This window comes from Melospiza georgiana, chromosome 8 (genome assembly GCF_028018845.1).
Source record: "Melospiza georgiana isolate bMelGeo1 chromosome 8, bMelGeo1.pri, whole genome shotgun sequence".
In the NCBI taxonomy this organism is placed as follows: Eukaryota; Metazoa; Chordata; class Aves; order Passeriformes; family Passerellidae; genus Melospiza; species Melospiza georgiana.
In genome coordinates, this window is record NC_080437.1 from 29,953,104 (window position 1) to 29,980,546 (window position 27,443).

At 35.6% G+C, this 27,443-nt stretch overlaps 1 protein-coding gene across 2 annotated transcripts in view; it reads left to right on the top strand.

Annotated features, from left to right (window-relative positions):
* The window catches only part of ATRNL1 (attractin like 1), a 429,920-nt gene that overhangs the window by 113,527 nt on the left and 288,950 nt on the right, over nt 1–27,443 (top strand). For both annotated transcript variants that reach the window (XM_058028925.1, XM_058028926.1), the window contains exon 20: nt 17,000–17,093. In XM_058028925.1, the coding sequence (XP_057884908.1) occupies nt 17,000–17,093 (94 nt within the window). The remainder of the gene's footprint in view (nt 1–16,999; nt 17,094–27,443) is intronic.

Below are 27,443 nucleotides of genomic sequence, written 5' to 3' on the forward strand. Positions count from 1 at the left end.
CCCTGGGGCCGAGGGGTCCCCACACTGAATCTTCTTTGGCTCTGGGGCATTTCTCCCCCTGGACTCAGTCTCTGTATCACACGGAAACATGGCTCTGTCCATGGCTACACAAAAGAGTCCAGCATAAAATGCCACTCCATCTTCTCCATTCCTTCAACATCTCTCTCTCTCTCTCTCTCTGGTCCAGATCTCCATCACTCGTTCATTTCCTTCGTCCTCCTCCACTCTTATCACTCGTCTAGGAAGGGTTAATGTTCTGTAAGGTTTTCATTGTCCAAAAAAGGGTTAAAAAACTCCTCCAGACGGCTGGACTCCTGGCTGCACCCCCCCCCCCCCCCCAATCTCCTCAGCTGGGCTGCCTGCTGCCTGCACATATTTACTGAATTTCAAGGTAACTACACAGGCTGCACTCTCTCTCTCTCTGTCTGTCTCCAAAGGGGGGGGGGGGGGGGGGCAATGGCTGCCCGATGTCTCTTGTTGCTCTCCACCCTTCCATCCTCCAAGGCCTCCTCACTCCCATCTCTGTCCAGGCCCAGGCCTACCGCATGGCTGCCCCTCCCCCGCCCAGCAGCAGCGGCTGGACAGGGGAGAGATCCGGGGGAGAGATCCGTCCTCCGTCCCTCGAAGTCCCAAGAGAGCCTCCCAGGCCCGAAGCTCTGCTTTTAACCCCTGGGTGTTCTCAGAGGTGTGTCCTAAAACCCACTGGCTACCCCAGGTGCCAATATCAAAATCCAAGCACCCATTGGTTTGACCGCAACATCCCAGAATTCCCACTTCTTCCTGGTCAAACCACCACAATTCTTCATTACTGATGTTTCTTTAAGCAGACCTTTGCTTCTTGAGGAGTATTTCTTCATTTAAAGGGTTTGTTGGTTCCTCAGCACTCTAAGTGCAGTAGGCAATGCATAAAGATTCACATCTGGTACACTCAAGCACAATATGTAAAAATTGTGTTCAAGGGGATAGAAAGATTAATGTCTACCTTTATTGACAATTGAACATTTTGCTGAGGCTTTATGATGCTTTAAATAATTCTTAATAGTTCAGTTTTTCTCCTGAAGTTGACAAAATGTTCTTTTGCTGTCTGTATCACCTTTATGGCAAAATGATGTATTCATACAGCTTTTATTCTTCAGGGATACATTAGCTATCAACCAAATAAGCATTCAATCACCTTTAGTGAAATATACGTGGTGCAATAATGGCTGAAATCAATTTATAAGACCAGTAAAATTATAAATTTTACGACTTGTTTTTTCGAACCTAGTCTGTAAAAATGCATATTTTTATTGGTAGACATGATTTTAACAGGAGCTATTTTGACTAGAGAATGCTTTAAAAAATAAAAATTTTATAATAAAAATTATAATTATTTCTATGCTTTATCTGCTATGCTATGTTGTATTTTTAGTATAGAGTGCATAATAAATGTTTGCATCCTTAGGACATTTTGAAGGATGTAGTAATTGTGAACTGTTAGATTTTCTACAGTATCATGAGTACTGTGATAGAAGTGGCCAAGAAGGGCCAGGGATTTCTGCAGGAAAAAATACCAGTGGTCCATAGATAAGTCAAATCAATGTTACTGGGAATTAAGAGGATCTTGGAACCATAGCTGGGATCAGGCATAGTGCAAACATAAAGAAAGAAAGTAATGGTTCTATATTTTTTCTCCTTCATTCTGCTAATGCTATTGGTAATGCAGGCAAAAAAAAATAAAGTTGGCTGGAAATTGAAACCATAATTAAAATGGCAATATATGGAGAAAAATACGAGTTGAAAAAAGGGCAACCCAGTTAGAAGCTGAGCTTAAGTGTGACTGAAATAAGCAGAAAATAAGGCAGGAAATTATATGAAAAAGCCAATCAAAGGACAAAGAATCACAAGGAACTAAAAAAACACCCAAACCAGTCATCTTTAGAGTTGCATCCTGTGTCAGTTTGCTGCTGCCAGCTGAGTTTCTGGCTGGACCCCACCAACTTTCCACCAAGACTCAACCTTTGGTTCCATGGCTGGCTGAGCACATGGTGTGTTTTTCCCTTGGAGCTCCTGAGTAATTACTTTGAGGATGCAGGTTGAAAACTTTTTAAAGGCATGACAAGATGATGACTATAACTCTGAAAGTACATCTGTAATACTGTAATATTCTTCGTGGATCAAGTTGCTGTAGTTACAAGGGCTTTGAATTGGAGAGGAGCAGTCAAAGCTGGGGACAGAGGATGTTCTTGATCTCTGCAGTGCAGAGGTGAAGTCATGTGCTCTGGGACAAAATGTGCAGGTCATTTCCCTAGCACACTCATGACATAAAATAACTTTTTCCCAGTGTCCTGATGAAAGTACTTGTGTATTCAGTGCACACATTAATTTCATGCTGTCATGGTGTATGTACTTAGAGGTAAAATCTGAGCTCTTAGTTTGGCTGTTGGTGATGCAGGCTAAAATGATTTGCAAGAAAACCTTCCTTTTTATATAGGTTCCATTAGCCCTCAGGAAGGAGGAGGACATGCACAGCAAGCCTTGAAGTCCATGGAAAACTTTTATCTTTTTTCCTTAACTATGCCAATATTTTCTTAAATCCTTTCTGTTTACACTCCAATGAGGTAATTCAGAAAGCTCTGAAAGAAATGACTGTCCACCTCTGAGTGATCAATTCTGTTCTGACCTTTGTCCAAGAATGGCAAATTCTGTTAAAATAAAATTATTTTTTTCTATTCTGGTACTAATGGTGGCTTTACAACTGTCATCAGATAACTGATACGTTTATAGTGGTATTGCATAGTGTTATGGTGTTAAATTACTATGGAATGAGTAACAGTTGTTATGGAAAAAGATATAATTCAGATTCCAAAAGGTTTTGAATAGTTGTGATTAAAGAATGGGTAAAAAAAAAAAGACTTCTTGAGATTTTCACTCACTATAATTGCTGACATTTCAATAGCTTTAAAACAGGGCTTGCTTTGCATTCTGATATGATGCAGGCTTAGTAAATGTGACAAACCTTGCAGAAGGACAAAGAAAAGATGGAGGCATAATAGCAGGCTTCAGATGCATGAAGGGAAGCTGAAAAGAGAGGGACATGATAAAGAGCCTTCCCCCACATCCCCATTTTGGTTGAGGAGCAAGTAATGGGATTAGGTTGCAACAAGAAAGATTAAGGTGGAATACAAGGAAAAATTTCTGCTGGTTAAACTGTGAAAGATTACCTAAATATGCTATGAAATCTGCATTACCACTTGCACTATCCCTTTTAAATTTTCAAACCTCTCAAGTTTGGAAACGGGTAGGGAACTAGCTGATTCCACACGTTTTTCTCCAGCCCTAATATTCTGTAGTGTCTTGGAGTCTGAGATCTAGAAAGCAGGGAGGTATTGGGTGAAGATAAAGTGTTCTGATTATATAGGAAAATGAGCTGTGTATCGCCATATGGCTATGGATATTTACCATATTTTGGGTCCTTAATGTTACTAAGATATTAGTATGCTATATACTAGTTATTTTTGCATCTGTAGCATTTTAGTTACTGTGGAGTTAAAAAGCTTTCCATCCTATGCAGGTTTCCCCTGTAGCTAAAACTGGTTTATTTGTGTCAGAAATGTGGTATTGTGGCTGCTGATGGGCAGTAGTTTGGCAATATTCATATTTTTAAGAAATCATTACTGTTCTTTTTCTTGAAATAACCATACCTAATACCAATTACTCATTTAAATTCTGTCACTTGAAGTCTCTTTTCAATACAGAGAATGAGAATTAGAATTTGTATTCGTGGTGTAAAAATGAGCTTTATATTCAGTTGTCCTAAGATGTGGCTTGCAGTGAAGATATATGTGCTCCTTCAGTTCTTTCTGACATTTCATTGTACAAATATATAGTTTGAATTATTTTAGTTTTGATTCATTGCTGCATTCTGTACAAAAATCAGTAATAAATTGCAGGGGTCTTTTATGATAAGGGAAGTTCTGTGACTGTAATCTGTTAGTTATCTGTTCTTGTACTAATTAAAATGGTTTCAGGGAGTTTGTGGTGTCAAATAGATAGCCACAATAGAAAATGAAATTGATTTCTTTCCTTAAACTATGAAATATTTTAAGTTGTACAATAAGATTTGCCTTCCTTTTTGGAAACAAATGTTAGTGCACAAATTAATAAGTCCAGACCCTGTGCATATGCTTAAGGTTTGTCTTCTAAACTCCCTGTCTAGCAAAGAAAGCATTAAGAGAGGGTACCACCCAAGTTACCAGGTCAAGGAACAGCATCCTTTTTTAGAGTTATCTCAATGTGCAAGAAAATAAGAAGGAAGGCAGAGGTGATTTGTGAGCATGAGGGAATAGAGTGTTCTGGGAAGGGACAGGTTTGGGTTTCCAGGGCAAGCAAATCCATAGGCAGTCCTTGGAGTGCTCATTTCAGTGCTTGTCAGCCTGTGCCAGAAATATTTAAGTATTCAAACCCTGTCTTGAACAGCATAAGGCACATTCTGCATTGTGGTAAAGATTAGATGAGAAATTCACAGCTCAGCCTTGTCTGTTCCTGGGACACCTGGGCAGCCTTTCAGTCTGAGGTGCTGAAGAGCTTGAAAGCAGATATTCTAAATCACTTAGATTTTTTTTCTAGATTTTGCTGTAGTCCCATTTGAGGGATGATTTTGAAGGTATGAATACTGAAATTCAGTTAACAGAAAATTCATTCTTTAATATTATTGGCTTTTGGAAATAAAACATCTTTGTAGGTGGGAACAGGTCCTGGCTTGCTGACTTGATGGTTTCTCTTGTTTTCTTCAGGGTCTTGCTCTGTTACCTGCTGCATTTCTGGGAAATATGCAGTTTTTAAATAGAAATTCTAGAAAAAAATAGAGTTGTATGTGTACTGCAGACTGCACTTTTTTTGGTACTTTATATACCAAAAAAAAACACCCCACTATAGGAGATTTCTTGGAACAATTTTTGTTTCATCTTAGTGATGATTTTTAGTATTATTTTCAAATTTATTAATCACTACTTAGTTGTCAGTGTTAACAAAATTGCTCTAGCTGCTTATCACCTTGACATTTTCTTTATGCATGGTATTTTAAAAAATTATCCTTACTATTTATGAGATGCCAGGAAAAAATTCTTTACAGTAACTGATGACACACGCAATGAATGTATAATATATTTAATAATAATAAGATAATGTAAGCATTTTGCTGTATTGTCATTTTCTTTAATAATGGGATAACGCTCCAAGCAGCATTCAGTTTTCCCCGAATTGTGCTGCCATTGTTGCTTTTGCAGGAGGAGACTGTGAGTCCCAGCACAGCAGGAGCATTGTGTCTTAACTTGCACTGGTTGTTCTCTAAGCAGCCCTTAAAGGCACCTGAGACACTGATGACCATCCTGTAAAAGCTTCCAACCACAGCCTGTTGGGGTGGCGTTTTTTAAGCAAATCTGCAGCATTTCTGTTGCCTTTATAGATCTTTTCCTTTCTCTGTTATCACACATTGGACACTTGCAATACCAAAGGCAGCAGCTTCCCCCCATGTTTGGTTTGTAATCATTCTGTTTGGAAAGGTAAAGTTAACATTTTACTGGAAACATTTGGTTTTTTATGAGGTCTTCAAACCATTATCAAAAGTCAGTATGTTTTTAGCAAATAGACACCATGTGTGCATCACCTGTATTTGTACACGTATGTGCATACATCTACACGTGCTGCTGCTTGAAAGCATTCCACATAAACTTTGGCTTCTAGACATGAGCCACTCAACTGGCATTTAACTACAGAAAATGCCTCAAGACATTAAAAAAGTAAATCAGACAGGTATCAATAAAATACTAAGTTGTCAGAATTACTTTAAAAGTACCTTAGGTTGAAGGATTTTTGTGAAATTTAACCCAGCAGTAGATTAGGTATACAGGTACATATTTGTGATTATTTGTGTTGGTTAAAAGAATAGAAACTAAAACTTATTAGTGATGTGTTGTCACTGAAGTTATATCTGAAGAATGCTCTTCCATGGTGTTCAAATCTTGTTCTTCTGAAAATGTGATTATTCTGCTGAGTTACTGACAGCTGGGATGTGGGGTTTTGAGAGAAGAGGCCAAGGGTGCCACAAGCCATTACTTCAAGTGTCTGTGAAAGAGAGACATGAGAAAGATGTTAAACTCATCCTGGCAGCAGATTGACAATGTTCTCCTTGCATTTTGGATTCTAGCTAACTTTTAAAGGTGCCTAATGGGTGACTTTACAAATTGTTTTCTCTGGCACTATTTCTATAACTTTTACCTATTCAGCAGTGGCAACCTTCATAATGTGTTTTCATCATGCCTCTCTGTGGAGGAGCTGATTCTGATTTCCTTCCTTTCTTCTCCAAAAGAAAGACTGTGAAAAGCTGCCATGGGCACCCTCAAGAACAGACAGAGCTCTCTTCCTGTAGAGCACAGAGGGCAATCAGTGTGTCAGATATTTAAAAAAAGAATCCCGTTTGATTAGCTTAAAGTAATTGTGGGGTTCCTTAGATGGGATGCCTACACCAAAACCCACTCTAATGCACATACTTTAAAGTAATATCCATTCTGATTTTTAGCCACAAAAGAATCAATTTGAATTAGGCTGTCTATGGAAAAATATGAGAAATGTGCTAAGGAAAACTAATTGAAAATAGATCCCAGGAAAATTGGCCCATAGAGCCCAGGGTGACATAAGCAGGATGTCTTTGTTTGCTCCCCAGCCATATTCTTAGAATGTAGTTACAATGTATACATGAATATGTACACAGCATTTGTATATGAAATTTGATGGACATCAGATTACATAATTTCATACACTTCCAAAAGCAACCTGTCTTTCATAAAGGAAAAAGTTGATAACATGACAAGGAAAAGTTTTTTATTTACTTCTTTTTTTAAAAAAATAATGGTGTATGTAGTTGATAGAAAGGTACCTGCTAATTTACATTTAGACTTATTTTTCAAGGTTTCAAAAAGTTATTTAAGCAATGAGTGAACAGAAAGCAGCAGTCTTAATTTTTCACTTTAACACTATTGCTATGTAGCTTTAGAATTAGCTGTAGTTTGGGATTGCATAGGGCAGGTAGAGAAGCATCAAATATAAAGCATCTGAATATAAATTTGTATGACTTTATTTAAGACAGTAAACCTAAATATGGAATTAATTGTTTCCTTAAGAATAGTTTTGTTTAGTAAATATCAAATATGCTGCCATTTTTCTATGAGTTTTGGTCATAAAACACCTGGAGACAAAAACACAGCTTCAGGAACTGATGGATGATGCTATTTCAACAGGAAAAGATGTGCAGGTGCTGTTGGCCTGAGAAGGGACTTTTTGGAGTCCAAAAAGCAGAGAGAAAGTCTTGCATTTAAAACTTCATCAAGAGACAGCTGTAAACTTGGACTTTTTTCCTTTTACAACACACAGTTCTGTTTCAAAAAGGTTTCTGGTCCAAAATCTTATATTCTAGGGCTATGCATCCTGTTTAAGGTAGGACTAACAATGAGAGCTAAGAGCTTTTAACTGATGTCTGCTGCAAAAAACCAGAAATGTAGGAAGCATAAATATCCTCAATTAGCAGTATAAATGTCAGCAAAAGCATTTACTTCTGCATCTTCCTAAAGTAGAGCAGATGTCCAAATGGGAGTTTTGACTCTCTTAGAGTATGAAATGGCAGCTTGGGATACAGAGGTTTTATATAGTTTTTCTGCTTAGCTGTTTTAATGTCTAGCATGTAGGTAATTGTACTTGGACTTCACTGGTGCAAGATCACACATTTGGCATTCCATCTTTAGCTGTCTGAAATTTACAGGAAACTTTGTATTAGGTTAAATATTGTATTCTAGAAGCTCCCTTTTCACAGTGACTAAGTATGAAATGAAAAAATCACAAGTATCTTTTAGTCCAGGCACTTCAAGGTTAGTCACAGAAAAAAAGGATTTTCAGTGGATTGGATGTTTATGACACAAGACCACAGGAGCCTATGTGAATAAAGACATTTTATATAAAAACAGGTAAATGTTGGAAGTTGGTGGAAGAAAGAGTATAGTGTGCTCTGTACTGTCTTCAGGTACTATAATTTCGGAGCTAAATTTAAAAAACCTGTTTGCTTGTACCTTGGTTTATAAGAAACAGTGTGTTACAAGTTCACAGCAAAACTCTTTGATAAGAAGCTATAATTTAAGATTATTCAGACAAAGAAAATCTCACATGCTAAGTTCCAGCAGATAACATGATATTGTTCATGCTGTACAAACAAAATAGCAGAAGGCTTTGACGAATGAAGGGACTGTCAAGAAATCCCATTTTGCAGTAGTAGTGGTATTTTGTTTTGTTTTCCCTAATTTGTTTTTTACCATTCAGTATTGAATAGAGATGACACCAATCCCTTGGTTTTTCAAAATGAAATACCTTATAATAGTATTAACTAAAATGCTGGAATTTGGTTTTAGTAGAAGGAAAAGGGCTTCTTGGTTCATATGAAACACAAAGAAAAGGGATTCTAGCACAATAATTCAAGAAAAGCCTCGTGTTGCTTTTTGCAGATTTTGAACAGTCAGAATAAACGCTCTTTTAAAAAGACATTTTTCCCCAAAGGTGATTTGAAAATTTATTTTCCTTCCTTTAATGAATGCTCTTTATTGAACAGTATCCGAGATAGTCTGAACTCTGAGTGAAGCCTGGTTTTGGGCTTAGTTATGAATTTAAATTAGGTTCACTTCAATGAGAATGTATTCAAAATCAGTCCTGTGCTACTAAACCAGAAGTGGATTGCCATTGGAAAAACTTTGTTGAGGAACTTGGAAAAAGGCATCTTTAAAAATTACTGTTCCAATTTTTTGGACTGCCAAGCAAAATGTGCTAAGAAAACTTCTCAATATGCTGTTAATTTTTGTGTACACAGATAATTTTTTTTGAGTTTTTTTTTTTTTTTTTTGTAGATTAGAGCTATATTGTAAAGTATGATTTCTAGCACAATTAATTGTAAGTTCAAACAAAAAACTCAAACTAAAATTAGGAAACTTTTTATAGATACATTTGTATTCCATAACCTACTTAGAATAATGTTAAGTGAAGGACCCGGAGTTACACTTCAGCGAAAGTACAATTGTCAAGTATCAATAGACATTCAGATGCTCATAATTTTATGAGAGGAAAAAAGAAGAAAACTGTTAAATGTTGCATGATTAACCTCCAGAGAGAGATTATTTGTGTGACTGTGGGATTTCAGAAGGTTTTGACAGGATGCCTGTTCAACATGTTTAACATTTTTGATGTTTTCCTTGACTGCATACAGAAGACTTTTATAAACTTTCTGTCAAGTACAACTGTTTTAAGCTACCTCTTGTTTCTCCAAATCTACCTTTACTTCCTAAACCAGGATGTGTGTTCTCATAGCAGAATTATGTGATTTTAGGAGCAGTCAGCATGGCAAAACTGATTCAAGCATCACCTTAGGATTGCTGTTGGAATGATTGGTTGTGGGGAAGCGCCGACTTTTTTTTCTTGGCTAAGAAAGTTTTATTTCCATCCTGAACAATCACAGTGTAATTGTGTAGTTTAATCACTAGTAACCAATTTTATGAACTACACTTTTGTTCCTTAAGCCTGATGGCTACAATAGGCTGCTTTGTGTAACTTCTCCATCCAGCAAAGTTAATTCTAATTTACTCTAGTGGAGTGGGAAAAATTTTCTTTTTTAAAAAAGAAAAATGAAAAGACCTTAATTTAAACTGTTCCTGAGGTCTACTATGCAACAAAAATATCTGAAATAATAAAAAGTATAAGAACAACTTGTGCTATCTTAATCTGTGTAAGTAGCAGGTATTTTGTGCTTGTTCAGCATCTTACCCTGAGAACTTTGAATTCAGGCATCCTTTAATTGATCACCACTTATAGCTTTTACAGATATTGAAGAGATACAGCAGTTTGATTTATATTATATTCCTTTATCTCTGTGCTTATTTAATCTTCTTGCAATGATTAATGACAATTCTCTTGCTCTCACTGATGTTAGTGATCAAGTCCTCCTGCATGCTCTTGTGGAGCACGATTTCTGACAATGATGAACCAGTTGCTCTGCATTCTTATTTTTGTGGGGTTTTTTTCAGGTTTACATGCTATAAACTTATTTTATGTGGTAAGGAACACTTATAAAATGTATTTCTGATGTGCTGTCTGAGCTTTGTGTCAGTATGTTCACCTTCCTAATGAAATGTGTAAATCCATTGGTTTCCAAATGATGTTCCTAGAGGAGATAGGCAGGACATGATTTAGAAACTTTCAGCTGTCTAGAAATGTACTGATTTTGTCAGGCTTTGATAAACAAACATATTTTACCCTGGATTGAAGGTGATGTCAAGAGCTCACATAGATGTTGTGTCTGGTTCAGGGGGCACTGGGGGCAGGCAGCTGCAAGCTGAAGATGACATTTTCTTAAATCACTGTTACTTGATCCTCAAATAAACCTTTGACTAAAGCCAGTCTTCTCGTCCCAAATGCAATAGAAAAAGTAGGAATTTTGCTTGTTTCTAATTTCTGCATCTCCCCTTCTACATGTGTTTTGGATTGAAATGTCACCCCTTTCCTTAGAGGGGATTTGGGACCCCCCATAGCTGGTGAGAAAATAGATTTTTAGACATTGTGCAACTCATCCCTCAACTGATCGAATGAAGATCCTCAAAAAAACTTGTAATGGCATTTCAGTTTGATTGCAGTTGATTCTGTCTTCATTTTCTGAGTGCTAAATGAAATACATTATGATGCCAGACCACATTAGTAATTTAGGGGAAAAAAAAAAAAGCCTCCCTTGCAATGGAATACATTAAAAATCAGTTGTATTTTGTACATCCTAATGGCTAAGGGAGGGAAATGATTTGCTGACTTCTTTACGTTTTGTGGCATTTTTGCTTGATAAATTGTAGAAATCATTTCTTTTCTTTGGGCTTTTACTCTGAATGACCACATACACACAAATAGTTGCAATCACCAGTTGTTGACTTCAGATGTTTTTCACCTTAGATTGGAATTTTTTCTTACCTTTCAGGCTTCTATGAATAACATTTGAATGCTTTTAAATACTTTTGCATTTCATACTGCTTTATAATAATCTTTCTAATTTTTTTTGTTATAACTACCAAAGTGTTCTCTTTAGAGAGAATGGGGGAAAAACTAACAGCCTTTTGATGAAAGGAGCTTTTTGACCAGAATTTCCAAAATAGTTCAGAAGCTGCTGTCTTAAAATTTAAAAAGACATAATAACAACAATAACAACAATAATAATAATAATAGTAGGTACTGGGCCTTCTATTGTCTGAAAAAGTCTTAAACACATCTCAATACGGACATTAGACCATAAAGGTATCCAAAATCTTCATTTTATGTTTTCTCTTTGTGAATAACTGTCAAGACTGACTATTTTAGTTTTTACTAAAGCTGGTAAAAGTTTGTCTGTCAGATCTGAAATTACTTCCTTTTTAAGTAATTCCAGTTTTCTATTGTGTTTTCATGTGAGAAATCTCTTCACAGCTGAGGAAAATTAAGAGTTATTTAAGAAGAGATATTTTGACTCTTGTGAAGGGTCTCTTTAAATGCTTGGATATGTAAAAACTGTCCCATACATCAGATATAGACTTCAGTTTTGAGTTGAACTCTTAAAATCTGTAGGTTAGCCCAGTCTAAGTTTGTAGGCAATTTAGTTTTTGGCAACTAATATTAATATTATGTTTAGAAATATGAATAAGTGTAAAGAATGAAAAGGAAACTGATAAGTATGACATGTTAAACTTATCTCCAAATAAAGTAGTATTATTAATTTCCCTTGGAATTTTTCATTTTTCTGTGTTCAAAGCTAGTGTAAAAGTTTCAGTTTTTCAAACAGATTAACATGGAAAACATGAAAGTGCTGCTACTGTATTTTGTGAGTTCATGTGACAATGTTTTTGTTCAGCATGTTTTTTGGTAGAAAATGCATATTATTCCAACAGCAAGCTGTAAAAATTCTGTGCAATGGCTCAGTATTGGCATGAGAAATTCAGGCACAGCATTACTCTTGTTAATTGTTTAAGATTCTGCTCAGTTCCTAACAAGAAAAAAGATCCTCTCTTTCTTTCAGTGTTAATCTCGTGTGTTGCATTTTCATTATCTACTTCTATAAAGGAAAATTATGATTTTCCAAGCTGTCTTTATACTGTTACTTGCTGATGATTAAAGACAGCTTTACTGTGATTGCTTGAGAGGTATTTATTACAAATAAACAAAAGAAATCAGTTCACTTTTCAGGATGAATGCTTTGAACAGAAGGAATAATGAAATAGAAACACCGCAGGGCCATTTTACCAGAGCAAAAATGGCTAAAGAACAAATACAAGCCTTTAATTGAAGAAGTTTGTCTTTAGGTTGAACCAAAGTAAATTTTGATTTCTGCCACAGATAATCAGCCTGTCTGTTGTTTCTGGGTTTATTAGGATAAATATCCCACTTCTGGAATGTATGTTTACTCCTGAAAGCTAAGGAAGTGACACCTGTGATTTCCAGATTGTTGACTGTTGCTTTTCAGGAAAAAATACTTGCCTTACCAGTGGTCACATGATCTCAGTAGTGTTAGTTCAAGCTCGAGTGAAATTGTCTGTGTTTTAATATGACTTAAAGTTGGGTATCTGAGTGACAGGAATCCAAAATATTTGTCTATTCTGTTTGCCTTTTCTCTCTGTCTCACAGTCCTTAGCACTGTGTTAGTACACCTGTGTTTTTTTCTTTTTGTGCTATTAGGCTACTATAAAAATAAATTAATTTCAGACCAAAGAAATATAAATCACACAGTAAAACAAGACATTTAGTCCTATATGTGTTAATTTTTCTATTAAGACTGATTTATTTTGGGGGATAATCATGTCACTGTAAAATGACAATTCCATTACTGCATGTACAGCAGTATGTTCTAATAGCATCTTTTTGCTTTTTCTCTTTTTGTTTTTTGTACTCCTGGTTTTATTGATCATTGCCTTCACAGCAGTTCTTTAGCTTAATTTTAATGCTACTTGGTGATATTGCAGAAGTGTTATTGGGCACATCTTTTTGCTTTTAGATTTCCTGTCTCAAAGGCCGAATGGATGTATTTCCTATAAAAGCAATTGTTGAATGCGAAAAGGGTATCAGGGGCTTCTAGCTAAATACACATTTCTAGAGAATTAAGTGACTAGACAGTTTTGCAATATTCCTAATGTAGAAAATAGTCTCTGTAGGGCAGTTGCCACATGAGTAGACTAATAGATTACATAGGTGAACATTTACAGGGAAACTGAGCATTAAAATTTTGGATCTAATAGAAGTTTATACTTGCTATTTCTTACTTAGCCTAACCTACAAGAAATGCTCTATTTCCTTTTCTTTTGATTTAACGTATGCCTTGAATGTTAGTAAAATTAACAAAGTATCACACCTCAGTATTTAAAGGTATTGTCATAGCTTTCCTTTAAAAAACATCAGCAAGGTGTCTGATGGTAATTATCCATGTACAGCTCTGGTTTAGCAACCTTTCATGTAAGCAAACATATTTACTTAAATCACCGTCTGCAGTGAGCTCCATTTGAGAGCAAAAATGCTCTTGCAGCTGTATGTTGGAGATGGGGGCTAAGCAATCAGTGTTTAAATTCAATTGTTTAAAATGCACACTGCATGGAAATGGTGATGGGTATTCTTTTGCTGTCAGCAAGAACATTTATATGCTGAGCTGGCAACTTGGAATCAATCATACAGCGGATTTATTATTTAATAAATTCTATAGGGTTGTGATTTTGCAGCATGGATTTGCTCTACTGGATTATATTGTTTTCATATAATCTTTCTGTTCCACTTAGAATCTGCATGTTGTACAAAAGAGTATTTTGAGCTGCTATTTCCCTAAAATAGAGTAGATATTGCAAGGATGAGTTGTTTTCTTCTTGTTTTTAAAGCTCTAATGTCATCATTTCACTTAATATGTAAAAAATAACAAAAGAAATGTTTAAATTCTACCTTTTATGCAGATTTTTATTGTGAGCCATAGATTATTTATTTTAAATATTTAATTCTTGGTAAAAGCATGATAATTAAGTATTTAAGTTAGCAGGCGTGCATGATATAAACCCAAGTAGGAGATGAATGCACAGAATTATTATGGGAAGACTTGAGGTTGTCTGAACTCACTTTTTCTGTCCAAAGGTGCAGCAGAAAGTACACAAAGTCATGGAACTGTTTAGTTTGGGAAAAACCTCTAAGCTCACCCAGTCCAACCATTACCCCAGCAGTGCCAAGCCCATCACTAACCCCCATCCCCAGGTGCCACATCCACACATCTCAAATCCCTCCAGGAACAGTGAATTCACCACTTCCCTGGGCAGCCTGTTCTAGTTCTTGACACCCCTTTCAGTGAATGAACTCAAGTGTTGGCCTCAGAAAAGTATGGAAAATATAAATTGAATCTCTTTTCCTGATTTCTGCCAGCTGACAATGATTGGTACAAAATATGATTTTAAAACTGATCCCAAGACTTGGTCTAGTTTAAGTAGCAATAGGCTGGGAAAGATCCTACCTTAGCTGCAGTTTTAACTGTTGGCTGCATTATTATCCCAGGAGTAACCATTCACTGAAAGTGGTTAAGCAGAGAGAAACAAATAGAAAATTATAAAGAAAATATGTATAGAGGAATACAGAAATATTGGGGTAATGGAAGAATGTCAGTCTTCTTCCAAATATCCTAAAATATCATCCTGCTCTGCTATTGCATTTTTTGATTGCATGCACTCACATTTGCTTCAGTAACAGCAGCAATGGCTGAAATGAAATTTTTTTTGGTTACTCCCACATAGAGATCCACAGATGGATAGGAATCCATTGTTCATCGCACACTTGCAAACCCTAGATAATTACCTGCATATAAAAAGCATATTAAAATATGCTTTCATTGCTGTGAAACAGATTTTTTTTCTAGATTTAAAAAGTAAAGCAAAGGTGTTGTCTTTTTCCCTGGTATTATCCAGGAACAGTGAGGTTAATAATAGGAACTTGCTGAATGAGAGTAATAAATGTTCACTGAAGAGCTGCTGCTATATAATCACTTATGTTTTCCACTTCCACATTTGTGATCTGCTTCCTATTATATGAGCAATAATTGTGGGAGCAATCAATTAAGGTTAGTTTGCAATAGCTTTTATATTTGTGAAAACACTGACAGCTTTTGGAATGTGCTTCAGGATCTACCCTTTTAGCTCCTTTATAACTTTTGTGCTGTCTTGTAATAGAGCATCACTGTGAAGAGTACTTAACTATAAGCAAAATAAGATACTAAAAATATATTCCTGTATTTTTCACTGAAAGCATTGCAAAGACTTACACAATTAAAATTAACTTTTGTGAAGAGGCTTTTCCAGCTTAAAGTGCCTAAATAATAATTCTATAAATGTAGAGTGGAAAACATGAATGGATTTGGAAAAACCTAACTGATAATGTAGTGGCAGCACTTCAATGAACATTTAATGTAGAGTGTCAAGAGGATAGCAGAATTACAACATGTAGGATTTTGTGGTAACTGCAGGTATTTTTCAGAGGTGTTGTTTTATGAAACAGAGAAAAACATCACACATTGCTATGTGCTGCACAGAAATTTCTGGTGTTTCTTGCAGACAGATTGAATGCCTGGCACCTCCTTAGTAAGAATTCTTCTTTAAGTTCAGCTGGCTATTTAATGAGCTCTGAGGGCTGAACAAACCAAGTCCTGAAATGGGCATATTATTTCAATAATATCTTACATTTAATTAGGCTTTACATTGTCTTGTACCTTTTTCTCTGTTTGTCTTAGGCTGTGGCAAAGAGGTGAGAGTGTGTATGGGATGGGACACTGTCAAAGAAGGATTTATTGTGTGTTATTCCTTATCAGTATAAGGGAAGTTTAAAACTCAGTCTGTGATAGGAATTCAATATGAGATTATAAAACAGAAAATAAACTTTTATCTTATACAGGTCACCACTTGGTACCATATCTGTTCCCAAGCAGGACCTCGTATATTAAATCCTTTATCTTAGTCATAATTAAAACTTCAGTGAAAGCCTAATATGAACATCATGGTGGGTTCAGAGTTACTTTGGATAAAAGAAGGACTTTGGGTGTGATGTGAATATTAGTAGGGAGTCATTCCATTGATGTGGGGATGTATTGACACATTTACCAGGGAGAGATTAGTAAGTTTGGTACACTTGGTTAGGAATAAAAAATGGCTGCCTAAACAAGATAGAAATTCAAATAAACGTGGAAAGGAAAAGGAAGAAGAGAGCTCAAGAACTGGGAATTGGAAAATGTTTTTGAGGTGAGAATCTCTCAGGCAGCAAGAGTGGCAGTGAGCAGACCAATGTGGAGAGAATTTCTTTGGCCCCGAAGTGGAGTGGGGGGGTGATGATGTTCCTGTGATTCTCCTTCAGTTCAGATTCCAGGAGCTTTAAAAGTTGTCTGCTTCTAGAAAACTCTTCTTGAGGACTATACCTGTAGTGTTTGCTCTGCCTTTGTTCAAATGGTTTCTGAGATTTCTTTTTGTTCACTTTTGAAAATAGCAAGAGTTCCAATTATATTAGATCTCTTGCCAAACATCTGCAATGACACTTTAATTAGACATTTCAAGCTAAATGGATTTTGTCATTGGTCAGGATTTCACCCTGTGTAGCCAAGATGAATTATGAATAATTTTCTGGGTTGCACATTGAAATGGTAGATTTTAATTGCTTTCCTCAAACTGCTGCTACTTAAGGTGTGGAGGACAGCCTCTAATGATGCAGGAATAGTTTTTAACTCTGCAGAAAATAAAGTAAGTGATATGCTAGTGAATTTTTCTGAAAAACATTATAACTTAAGTAGTCCTAGATATATATTTCAATAGAGCTTGTAGGAAATGTGTTTGGGATGAAGTATTAAAATCTAAGAATATTCACCTAATTATCAAATTAAGTATGAGTGAGGAAATCTCATTTTTCCTTTTTGGTTTTACAGCTTGCACATGCAGTGGACATGCAAATATCTGTCACATGCAAACAGGAAAATGTTTCTGCACAACCAAGGGAATCAAAGGAGACCAGTGTCAACTGTGAGTACAATTAAATGTAGCCTAAAGTTATTACAATCCTTGATTAGTGAATAATCACTATTTTTCCCATTTCATATTGTTGTTTTGGTACTGGGTTTTGTGACTGACCTGCAGATGGTTTAGTGGTGGATGTAGTGTTCCCTACATTTCTCAGGAAATTTCACTATTACTTAGATTTTAGTTAAAAGAATTACATCACAAATTTCAGTAATGTTTTGAAAGTACTGAAGACTTTTTAAAAATCAATTTTTTTTCCAAGAACAAACTTGAATTACTTCTATTTATCTTCCTTTCTCTTAAGTTTTTAAAACATTAGTGTAAGGAAAAAAAATCATGTGAGTTGGTAATTACATTAATTACGTTTGTCACTTATTTTGTTGGGAATCTGCAGTGATATAATTTCTAGGGTTTTGGAACCGTACTAAGGTGTTTTAGACATTTTCCCACATCATAAAATCAAGACCATAGGAATGTGTAGACCTGTCATGGAAAGTACTCTTTTTTTTTGGACTGCAATAGCCTCTTGTTTTTAGAGGAAGAGTTTGCACCTTCACAACAAATGGAGCCCTGAGAACAATCAAGTGCTGAAGTAGAGTAACTTATCAAATACTACAAATAGCACATTGAAGTTAATTGTGAATAGCCTTAAAGTTAAGATGCTTCTTTCAGTCTGTTCTATCAGGTACACCATGTTATTTAAAATAGGAACTTTATTAATTTTGCAGTTTTAATTATTTTAGTAGTGTCTGACAACAAACTTACCTTAGCAGTTTTGTTTGGAACTGGGGAGAAGGCACATGAATCCAGCTGACTCCTCCCCAGCAGGGAAGCTGCCAGGAGCTTCTGCTCTGCCTGCCACAGGACACCACTTACACTGGATTTGTGAATTTGTCTTTGATAGACTCAGTGAACTGGCCTGGATCCTACCTGTAACACTTTGCTTGATAAATTGTAAAGAAACAAAAATTTCTGATGCAGAGGATCTGTGTATATCCGTGAGAAAGAGCTGTGCTGGCAGCTCTACTGTTCCCCTGCTACCTCTGGGACTTGGTGTCCAGCTAATTGAAGACTCTCAGGATGAGATGGGAAATCAAGATTAGGACTAAGTGATGAAATTTTATCATGACAAAAGCTGGAATGATGATATCTTTAAGTTCCAAATTAAGTCTTCACTGAGAAGTCTTTTTTCCCTCTTTTTGTGCCCATACAATTAATCAGTTTTAGGTGTTAATGAGTGATCTGATTATCAGCTACCAGCTCTGGACTTGAATTGATGCCATTCTGACTATACAAAGAACAGGAAGAAAAAGACAACAATTTCTCCTCTGTCCTTGGTAACACCTGAACCACAGAAAACAGTTTCAGTGCTGAAAATGCCAGTTCTTTACTGACTACCCTGCACATAAGGAACCCTTTTCAGGCCTTCACCCCAGCCTGTCTTTCATGTATGTCTGTGGTTGCTGGTGTTATTTGTCCTGTGTCTGTTTCATCACTGTTTATTCCACTCTGATTTGGAACTTTTGTCTCATGTGAGTGGTTGTGCTGCTCAGCTGTATCAGTCTGCTGTCCTGAGTTTGTCTATCCTAAAAGGTTCTTTTACCCCACTTCCTGAACTAGAAGAGAAGAGGTTTTCCTAGTTGCAGAATTCCCTCATCAGAAGTTACAGCAATTCCACAACACAGATGAAACAGAAATTTGAATTTTGACTTTTCAAGAGTGAACTTAAAATTGGAGTTTCAGAAAAATCTCTTTTTTAGTCACATGTAATGTGTTCCTGTTCTAGATTCATACACAAATCAAAGGCTTGTCCAGGGCAAGCTATGGTGTTTAAGCATTTGATATTTTAAGTGTTGGTGAGTTTTTTGGGATGAAATAATTGATATCTGTTCGGTTCATGGGTACTCAAGCAAATAACCACAGATTTTGAGTTGGAGGAAATAGTTAGACTGTGTCATTTCACTCTCATGGTTGTTTAGAAGTGATTCACTCATGTATGGAAGTTTCAATCAAATATTTTTTTATCTATTTCATTAGAACATCAGGAGATGAAGATCATTAAAAAATAATTTTAAAAAACCAATCACTAATGAGTCACTGAATGCAGTCCCATGCTCATTCTAAACTTAATATGAAGAATATGAACTTGATTTGTTTTGTATTATGCTTAAAAAAATAGAAAACTATTTCCTCTTTAAAAATATTTTTTACACTCACAACCTCTCTTGAATGTATCATAAGATATATATGCAGTCATTATCTAGACGATAAGGAGAAACTAAAATCAGCTCAATGCTTTCCTTGTGTTTATTACTTTATTATATTCTGTATAAATAATCTGAAACTTGAATCAAAGTGGGAATACTGCTGTCCATTGCTCTGGATGAATTTTTTGGGGTTATTTTGCTACTGACTAGTTAGGCTAAAAACCTCAGCAGCAAACCTACAACCTTGTGGTTTGCTAAAATAAGTAATTCAATGAAAATTCCAAACTCTGGCAGTTCAGTGGGAAAGATGGATTGATATTTCTGTCAAGAATCCTATTGATTAAGAAGTCATAGCTGCAGGGCTCTGTTGTGCCTTGTGGGCAGAGATTTTATGAAATCTGGGAAAGTTTACAACATTTTTTATTTTTATTTTATTTTTCCCTCCCTACTTTATCAACTCTGTACTTTCATGTAAGATCTTATTTATTTTATTTATTTGTGTATTTTTTTAGCATACTCATCTCTCAGTTGCATTAAATCCTTGATTGTGCTGTTGGATGGCATGCAGCACAGTGCCATTTGAAATTAAAATTAGTAAAGTTGTAAAGTTTTTACACATTTGTATTCTACCTTACAATGTTTCTTAAATGACCATATATGATCATGGTCATATGATCATTTCACATGATCATATATTTGTCAAATGTTAATATTTTTGTTTCTGTTAAGTTGGTCATTTCAGTTGGTAAAAACTGTTAGTAATCTCCTGATCATGAGGAAATTATTGGAATGGATTGATTATTCTAAGTAACTAGACTGTAAATATTAATACTAGATACAAATAAAAATACTTGATTTCTTGTTTTTCCCCTTAATTTTTTGAAAATGAAATATGCAGTTGGTATTAACAGGAAAATCATGGTGATTTAAACCATATTTTCAGGGGAAAGCTATTGCTTCAAGGCAGTTGTTTTATTTAATTTTCTCTAACATTTGATTTACTGGCTGCTGATTTTATTTTCTCATAGAATTCTGTTGACAGAGGTTTTCAAAATTCCATATGTTTTGGAGTATCCATATATGCAGGATTATGCACAGGGAACTTTTCAGGGAATAAGTTTGTGGGAATGTGCAGAAAATGTAAAGGGGATGTTTCAAAGTTCAAATTTTGATATTAAATGAGAGAAATTTTGCTGGAGGCAAGGAAGAAAAATATTAAAATTATGTGATCAAGTGAGTAATTAAATAATTCTTTGAGAAGTTTCAGTAAGTCTGGGCTCTGGCAGGTGAAAGCCTTCACTTGGTGATGTGTCTGTAGCTTTCCTCATCACCATGTAAGAACTGGGCTAAGATTTGGCTTCAAAACCTCTGTAGTGAAGCATTACTTGTTGGAAGGAAAATACTGGGGGAAAAATATGATTTCCAATCTCACATTTCATAGTGTATTTTATATAGTTGTAAGAAGGATAAATTCAACATTATAAAATGTATTGCTCAAATGTCCACACCATTGATTTCTTAGACATACCCCTGATGTAAAAGTGGAAGAAATACTATTTTATTTATGAAAATATACGGTATTTATTTGGTAAAAATCTTTCCTGTATGTAAGCTTTAAATAGCTATTTAATAATGTAAGGATCTGTGCATAAAAAATAAGCACTTATTGATAGTCTGCTGCACATAAGAATAAGATTTTAAAATATCCAGCCATACTCTTCTGTATAATTTCCCTCCACAGAATGGTACAATTCATCTTACAGGTAAAAAATATACTGGGTTAAGAGTCAAATTCCCCATTCTATTGATATCACTGCAGCTTTATTTTCAGATAGCAGAGTAAATCTTTTCCCAATTATTTCCACACAGAGCTTCTCTTGCTGCTTTTCAGTAGGAGAAGAATTGGCAGCAATCATATAATAAATTCACTTGATTTGAACTTCCTTTATCACAGACACACACACAAATCACAAAGCCAAATAGACAAAAAGGAATTCTTATTGCTGGAAATTTAATAAAAAACCCCTTACTCTATTGAGAAAGTGCCTTTTCCTGATTGAGGGTCTAATCCATTTAATACTGGTTACCATGGTGGTTGGTGGTTTTCTAAAGTAAAGTTTAAAAGTATAATATTTAGTGGTTTAAATTACCACAGGAACAGCATTTTGGTTTTTTTTTTTCCCTGACTTCAACGCTTTTCCCTGTATTTCTGTCATTTGATAACATTTCACCATTAGTTTAACATATTTGATTGTATTTGATAGGAGATGTTTTCTACCTATTCCTGCTGAGTCCAGACCTTGATTTTTTTAGTTTAAGAGGAAAGTTTGACATGCTAATGCATGTTACTCCATTACCTGTGACGTTTGGTGGAGAATTACAGCAAAATCTGTCATGCAGCTGCTGGTGAGTTTAGCAATGTTGGTGGGTTTAGCAACTGCCTCTCTTCTCATTTAACTGCCTGAAAATTTCAGCTTGCCTCTGTAAGGACAGGTTCATGCTCTCAGCTAGTTCTCACAGTGCTGGATCATTAGGTTTCTAAGGAGAACAATAAAATAAAACTCCTACTTCAACATTTATGAGTACATTTATGTTTTAAATGTACTCATTTTCTGCTCTACATGTAGTAATTATTGTCAGATCTTTCAAGGATTTGAGCTATTTTTTTCTTTTAATTCATGTTTCTTACATCAATCATTTTTTCTTAAATTGCAGCTTTCATTTAAAAAATAGGTCTAATCTCAAAGCTTCAGAGCATGACCCAAATGCACTCTAATGGCTCAAACCCTCAGAAGGCACTTGAAACATTTGAGATCTAAAATTTGAAGAAAAGGAAAATACGGGTTTTGGCAGTATTGTATGTCACTCTTGGCCTTTCTGTTGATTTTTTTTTTGTTCTACAGTAGGCTCACTTTGTCTGCTTTGGTATATTCAGTATATTATATGTAAAGTTCATGAGGCTCTCTGGGATCTTTCAGAGTTGCAGGCTATCTGTAAGTGAAACTACACTTTGTTAAGCATTGTTACATCCAAACATTACATTTTATTTGGGAAATTGTTCAGTTTTGCAGAAATAAAAAATGAGAGTTGGAATGTCATGTATCATTCCTAGAAGACAGTGCTCTCAGAGCAGAAGTGAGCATGAGGTGGTAGCTGAGGGAGAAGCTGCAAAGCACCTTGCAAAGAGCTTTGTACCTTGAGACTTCATTCTGTTCTGTCCCTATGCCTTTTATCTTTCTGAGTTTAGTAGTAATTGTCTGGAAAATGGAGAGCGGTTTCAGCATGAGAGTTTCTCTTTCATGAGAATGAAGTAATTTTGTTTTGGTTTCTAAGTTAGGATCTTCCATAATATATAAAAATGTCTTTTGGTTTGGCAAGTTTAACAGAGGAGAATCCTCTTGCCCCACTGGGCTTTAGCTGTTTTCTAAGATATTTCATAATCATTACTTCCTTTTCAGGCTACCTCCAAAAATGCTAAGTGTAGAGCAAAACAGTTATTTTTTTACAATTGTTCAAAGCCTCCTGGCTAAAGAAGGAGTGCAAGCAGTGTCCTTGTCTCTTGTGCCCACTTGATTTATGTTTGTATGCATGCTGGATAGAGATTTAATTAATATCTTTTTGGCTTCCTATTTGAAAAATATATGGTGCTGGATTTTCTTTCAGAAGAAGTGAATCTCTCTTTCTGAACAATTGTTCCTCCAATGCCATGATCATGTCATTGAGGGACTGGCATGTGAATAATCTGGTTTGCTCAGTGCAGGTTATAGCAGTGGAGCAGTGGAACAGGGCAGGCAGCCCAGGCCTTTCACAGATCCCATGCCAGTGAGATCTGTTTTGAATTCCAGTACTCAGGATGCATTTGTTGTAAGGCAAACATATTTAAATAACATGCTAGTGGTTTTTGGTGCAAACTGTCAGTTGTCTAGAGATGTACAGTTAAGGCAATGCTTCCACTGCTATTTTTATTAAAATAGAATAGCACAGCTGAAAAGAACAGAGAAGTTTGCATTTTCTTTATGTCTGAAATAGACTCATAAAGATTTAAAGCTAAATATAAGATGAAGACACTTATTCTGCCTTTAATTAGTTAGGTACTGAGTTCAGACTGAGATGAAATAAGAAGTGGGAGTGATGCTGATGTATACTCATGCAGGAAAAAGAGAAAAAAGCATAGACTGTGCCCCATGGAAGAATTAGTAGGAACAAGAGAGAAAGGGAGGATATGGCTGCCATAAAATTGCTTTATTATTGAGTCTGATTTTGTCTTACCCAGCAGCATTGTAGCTTTAGTTTCTGTGCTTGTTTTTGGAAAGGAGGAGGTCAGAGGGCTTTGTGGATTGGGCTGGCTTTACATCTTGCCTAGGGCTAGCTTTAAAGCAGAATTGCACATATCTGCATAGCCAGTGCTTTTTCTTAATCTCAGACAGGGTCAGAATAGTTTGCAATGACTTACAATTTGAGGTTGTCTTTTTTAACCCCAGTTCAAGCAGTTTAAAGTGATGGGGCTGTGCTGCATTGCATCGCTCAGGATGTGCAATGGAGGCACCTGGGAATGCTGCTCTGTGGCCAGGACTGGAACCCAGTTAAGAGTTAGGGATGCTGAGAAACATCGGTCACATAAGCCAGAACTCAGTATGAGCAGCTCTTGTAAAGCACCAGCCCCGTGGAAGAAGTGTTTGCAGTTACAGCATCTCCTGGCTTTGCTGCTTTGAGGAAATTAAAAAGGAGACTGGAGAATTTCTTATAAGACAGCCAATAGAGTGTTTAAATTCCAGAAAACACTTGCAGGAGGCTGCTGGCAGTGAAGACAATCTTCTTTTCAACATGTGGCTCCACCAGGCTTTTGTCTTTCCTCACCTGCATGAACCAAATACCCCCAACACTACAGTCTGTCCTTTCTGCCAGGTGTAGTGCTGGGGTCTCCACAAAACATAAATACATGCAGCTTGATTATCCTGGTCAACACCTTTGTTAACTATTAATATAATTATTCTGTTCTTTCATGTTGCTGGAGTTGGATTATAAACTGTCATTGTTCATGGGAGCCATAATTAATCTCACCATAATTAATTTCTCTCAATCAGAAATTGCTACGTGTAGGATAGGATCTGGGAATTACTCTGCAGATAGGGAGGAGAAAGAACACAGATTTCCAGTACAGTATGAATTTGGTTTACCCTTCCTACTACTTTGGTTTAAGATAAATAGATCACTTTAGAGAAAGAAAAGAAAATAACTGATGGCTTTTCTGGCTACTCATCCTGCTGTCATCAGAAAAAATCCATCAGCTGAGTTGTGACTGACAAAACCAGATATTTCAGGGAGTTCTTTTAAAAAATTCTATTATATACTGCTCTGTTGTAACTGATTAAATTCAATATGAGCTGTGTTACAGTAACAACCCTCTACATCACTATTATTATTGCTGGCTACTGCTACTGCAGTGAGCTTTGGACAATTAACTATGGAGCAGAAGGGAGGAAAGTGATATTTCCTTTGTGGAAGGCAAATATTTAAGGAGATTAAAAAAAATTGAGAATAAACAGTCCTACAAAAGTTTATGGAGGACAAAACCTTTTCAAGGTGATCATCTTCCAGAAAACAAATGTTGCTACTACAGTTTTATTATAGACTGGGTATCTAGAACAGAGAACTTGACATATTTTATTACTTTTGCCTTCATGACACATAAACACTGGTCAGTTTCAGTACATGTAAACATTTCAGAAATCAATGTTCCCAGAGTTCTCAATGTTCTCTTAATTTTTTGGTGTTTTTTAGGGGATCTTGGCTACTACAGAAGACACAGATCATATTTAAAAATGGCTTATCAAAATGTTATGTATCATTATTGGTCCTTTGTGCTGGAAAATAGCTGAGGAGGAAAACCAAAGGGCTCTGACATGTCCCCATCCGTGCTGATCATTGCAGCATCACAGACAGAGGCAGTTTGTCAGTTCTGTGGAAAGAAGGGAAATAACCAAAGAAAAGGACTACAGCAGTATTACTGTGTCCTTCAAAAAACCTTTAATTAAAAAAAAAATTGTTTTTGCTGTATAAAGTCATCAGTTTTCGGTCGTTTCATAAGCAAATAGGTTCTTTTTTATTAGTTTTCAATTTAGGGTAAGATCAGTCAATCAATACTGATTGACTATTGGATTGCTACATCTGGAGATATATTAATTGTTTGAGCTTCTTTGTAGAGCTTCCCCTTTCTCCTGTGGTTTCCACCAAGGATAAAATAGGTGTTTAACCTTCTCTGGTACAAGCATTTAAATATATTCTAGTAAAAAACGTCATTAAGTTCTTTCCCTGAGTCATTCATGGTACCACTGTATTGAGTAAATAGTAAGATTTTTCTACAGTATTTTATTAGAGAGAAAGAAGAATTGGTTCATTTTCCTTAACTGATTATCTGAACAAATGAGGTTTGGCTGGCTGAAGGTTAGAGAGAATGGAGTTATATTGTAAAGAGAATTATGATTTAGTTACAGACATTGATTTCAATACACAACTGGTATTTCATTATGTGCTGCTAGACTTTAAGTACTCAGTAATGGAAACTCCACTTGTGAGAAAAAATAGTAAAAATTGTTGTGGACGACAAATATATTGAGTTTTGAGACAGATAATTTCTTTTCATTTGAAAGTGATCTGTGAAATTGAGATGATTTCAAAGGAACCCCAGCTGTTTCTGAAAACAGTATATTGTGCATGTTCATGTAAATTCTGACCTTTTTTGAGATTTGTGACAGGAAAGACTCTATGGTGAGCTTATTAAATAGTATTGGCTGTCCCCCAAAACTCACCTTTTCCATTTTTGTTGGGTTTGCTTTTTTTTTTTTTTTTTTTTTTGTTTTTAAATGAAGTTGTTACTTACTGAAATGACACCAATTAGTGAGGCACAAAGCATCAATTCTTAGTAAATGATGAATAGCACTTATGCCTTTTAAATGACTTAAAACATTTTTTCTCTTTTAATTTAAGGAAAATGCCTTTTAGATAGAAATGAGTGATTATTTGGCCTGATCTATACTTAATATGTTTGAATTTTTTTAATATCCATCATTTTCTGAGATACTTGATTGAATGTAGTCTGAACTTTTTTAAAATGGATTTTTTGGAAAGTTGTAAAATCACTGTAATTAAATCCAGTGGGAAGTATATATATATATATCAATAGGATTACTTGAGAATAGTTTTCTCTTGAATTATCAGGACACTATGCAAATAAAATAAAGCATTAGGATATTGCCTGTCAAAATAACTATTTCCCTTACTATTTCACTGTGTGGAAAATTCAAAATATATATGGAATGGAAGGTAAGTTGGAATTTAACCAACACTGTATTTCTCTCCTGAGTTGAACTAATATAAAAAAAATCCTCTTGCACTCCAGGCTTTCCTTTTTTACCTGGACAGAGAAAGTGTGCAGGGAGAAATTACAATGAAAATAGCTTTTCAATAGAATCTGTATTAAGTTAGGCATTAAGATCCACAGGTTGAATGATTTGAAGATGATATAGATTTTATTGATAGTTAACTGAAATGTAGAGTTGTTTTCTGTTGAAAACCAGGCTTGCAATAGTACAGTGAGTGTTGAATGGCTTTAAAATGGTTGTGTTGCTATTGCTGCTTATTGCAGCCAATTGATGATGGAATTTTGATGAGGACTAAACAAAGGCTGAGGGGACTCTCTGCATCTGCTGTCAGGGTTTGTGCTATCCAAGTCAATACATCATGGAGGATGTGGTTTTTATTTGAAGGAACAGCAGTTTTCTAAGGTAGATCCATCCAAAATACTCATGGTTTCTTTATTTTCAGTGCACAAATTCAATGTATATAGTAATCCAAACATTTGATTCTTTATAAATTGTGAGTTTAAAAATACTGGTTTTTTGAATCTCAAATTCTTCTCAATAGATCTACAATTCTCATGATTTTTCAAAGCTGCTGAAAATCTCTTAATTATTCTCAGTTCTTAACTCTCAGATAAAATACCCATTGTGCAGCACAGATCTGGGCTTATAATGCACACCTGATAGGCCATTAGTATGGTAATTAGTAATTGGTACAAGAGTTGTTAAAGTTGAAATAGACATCTGGTTTAATCAATTTGTCATTAAGGGAGTGCAAGTGTAGAGGT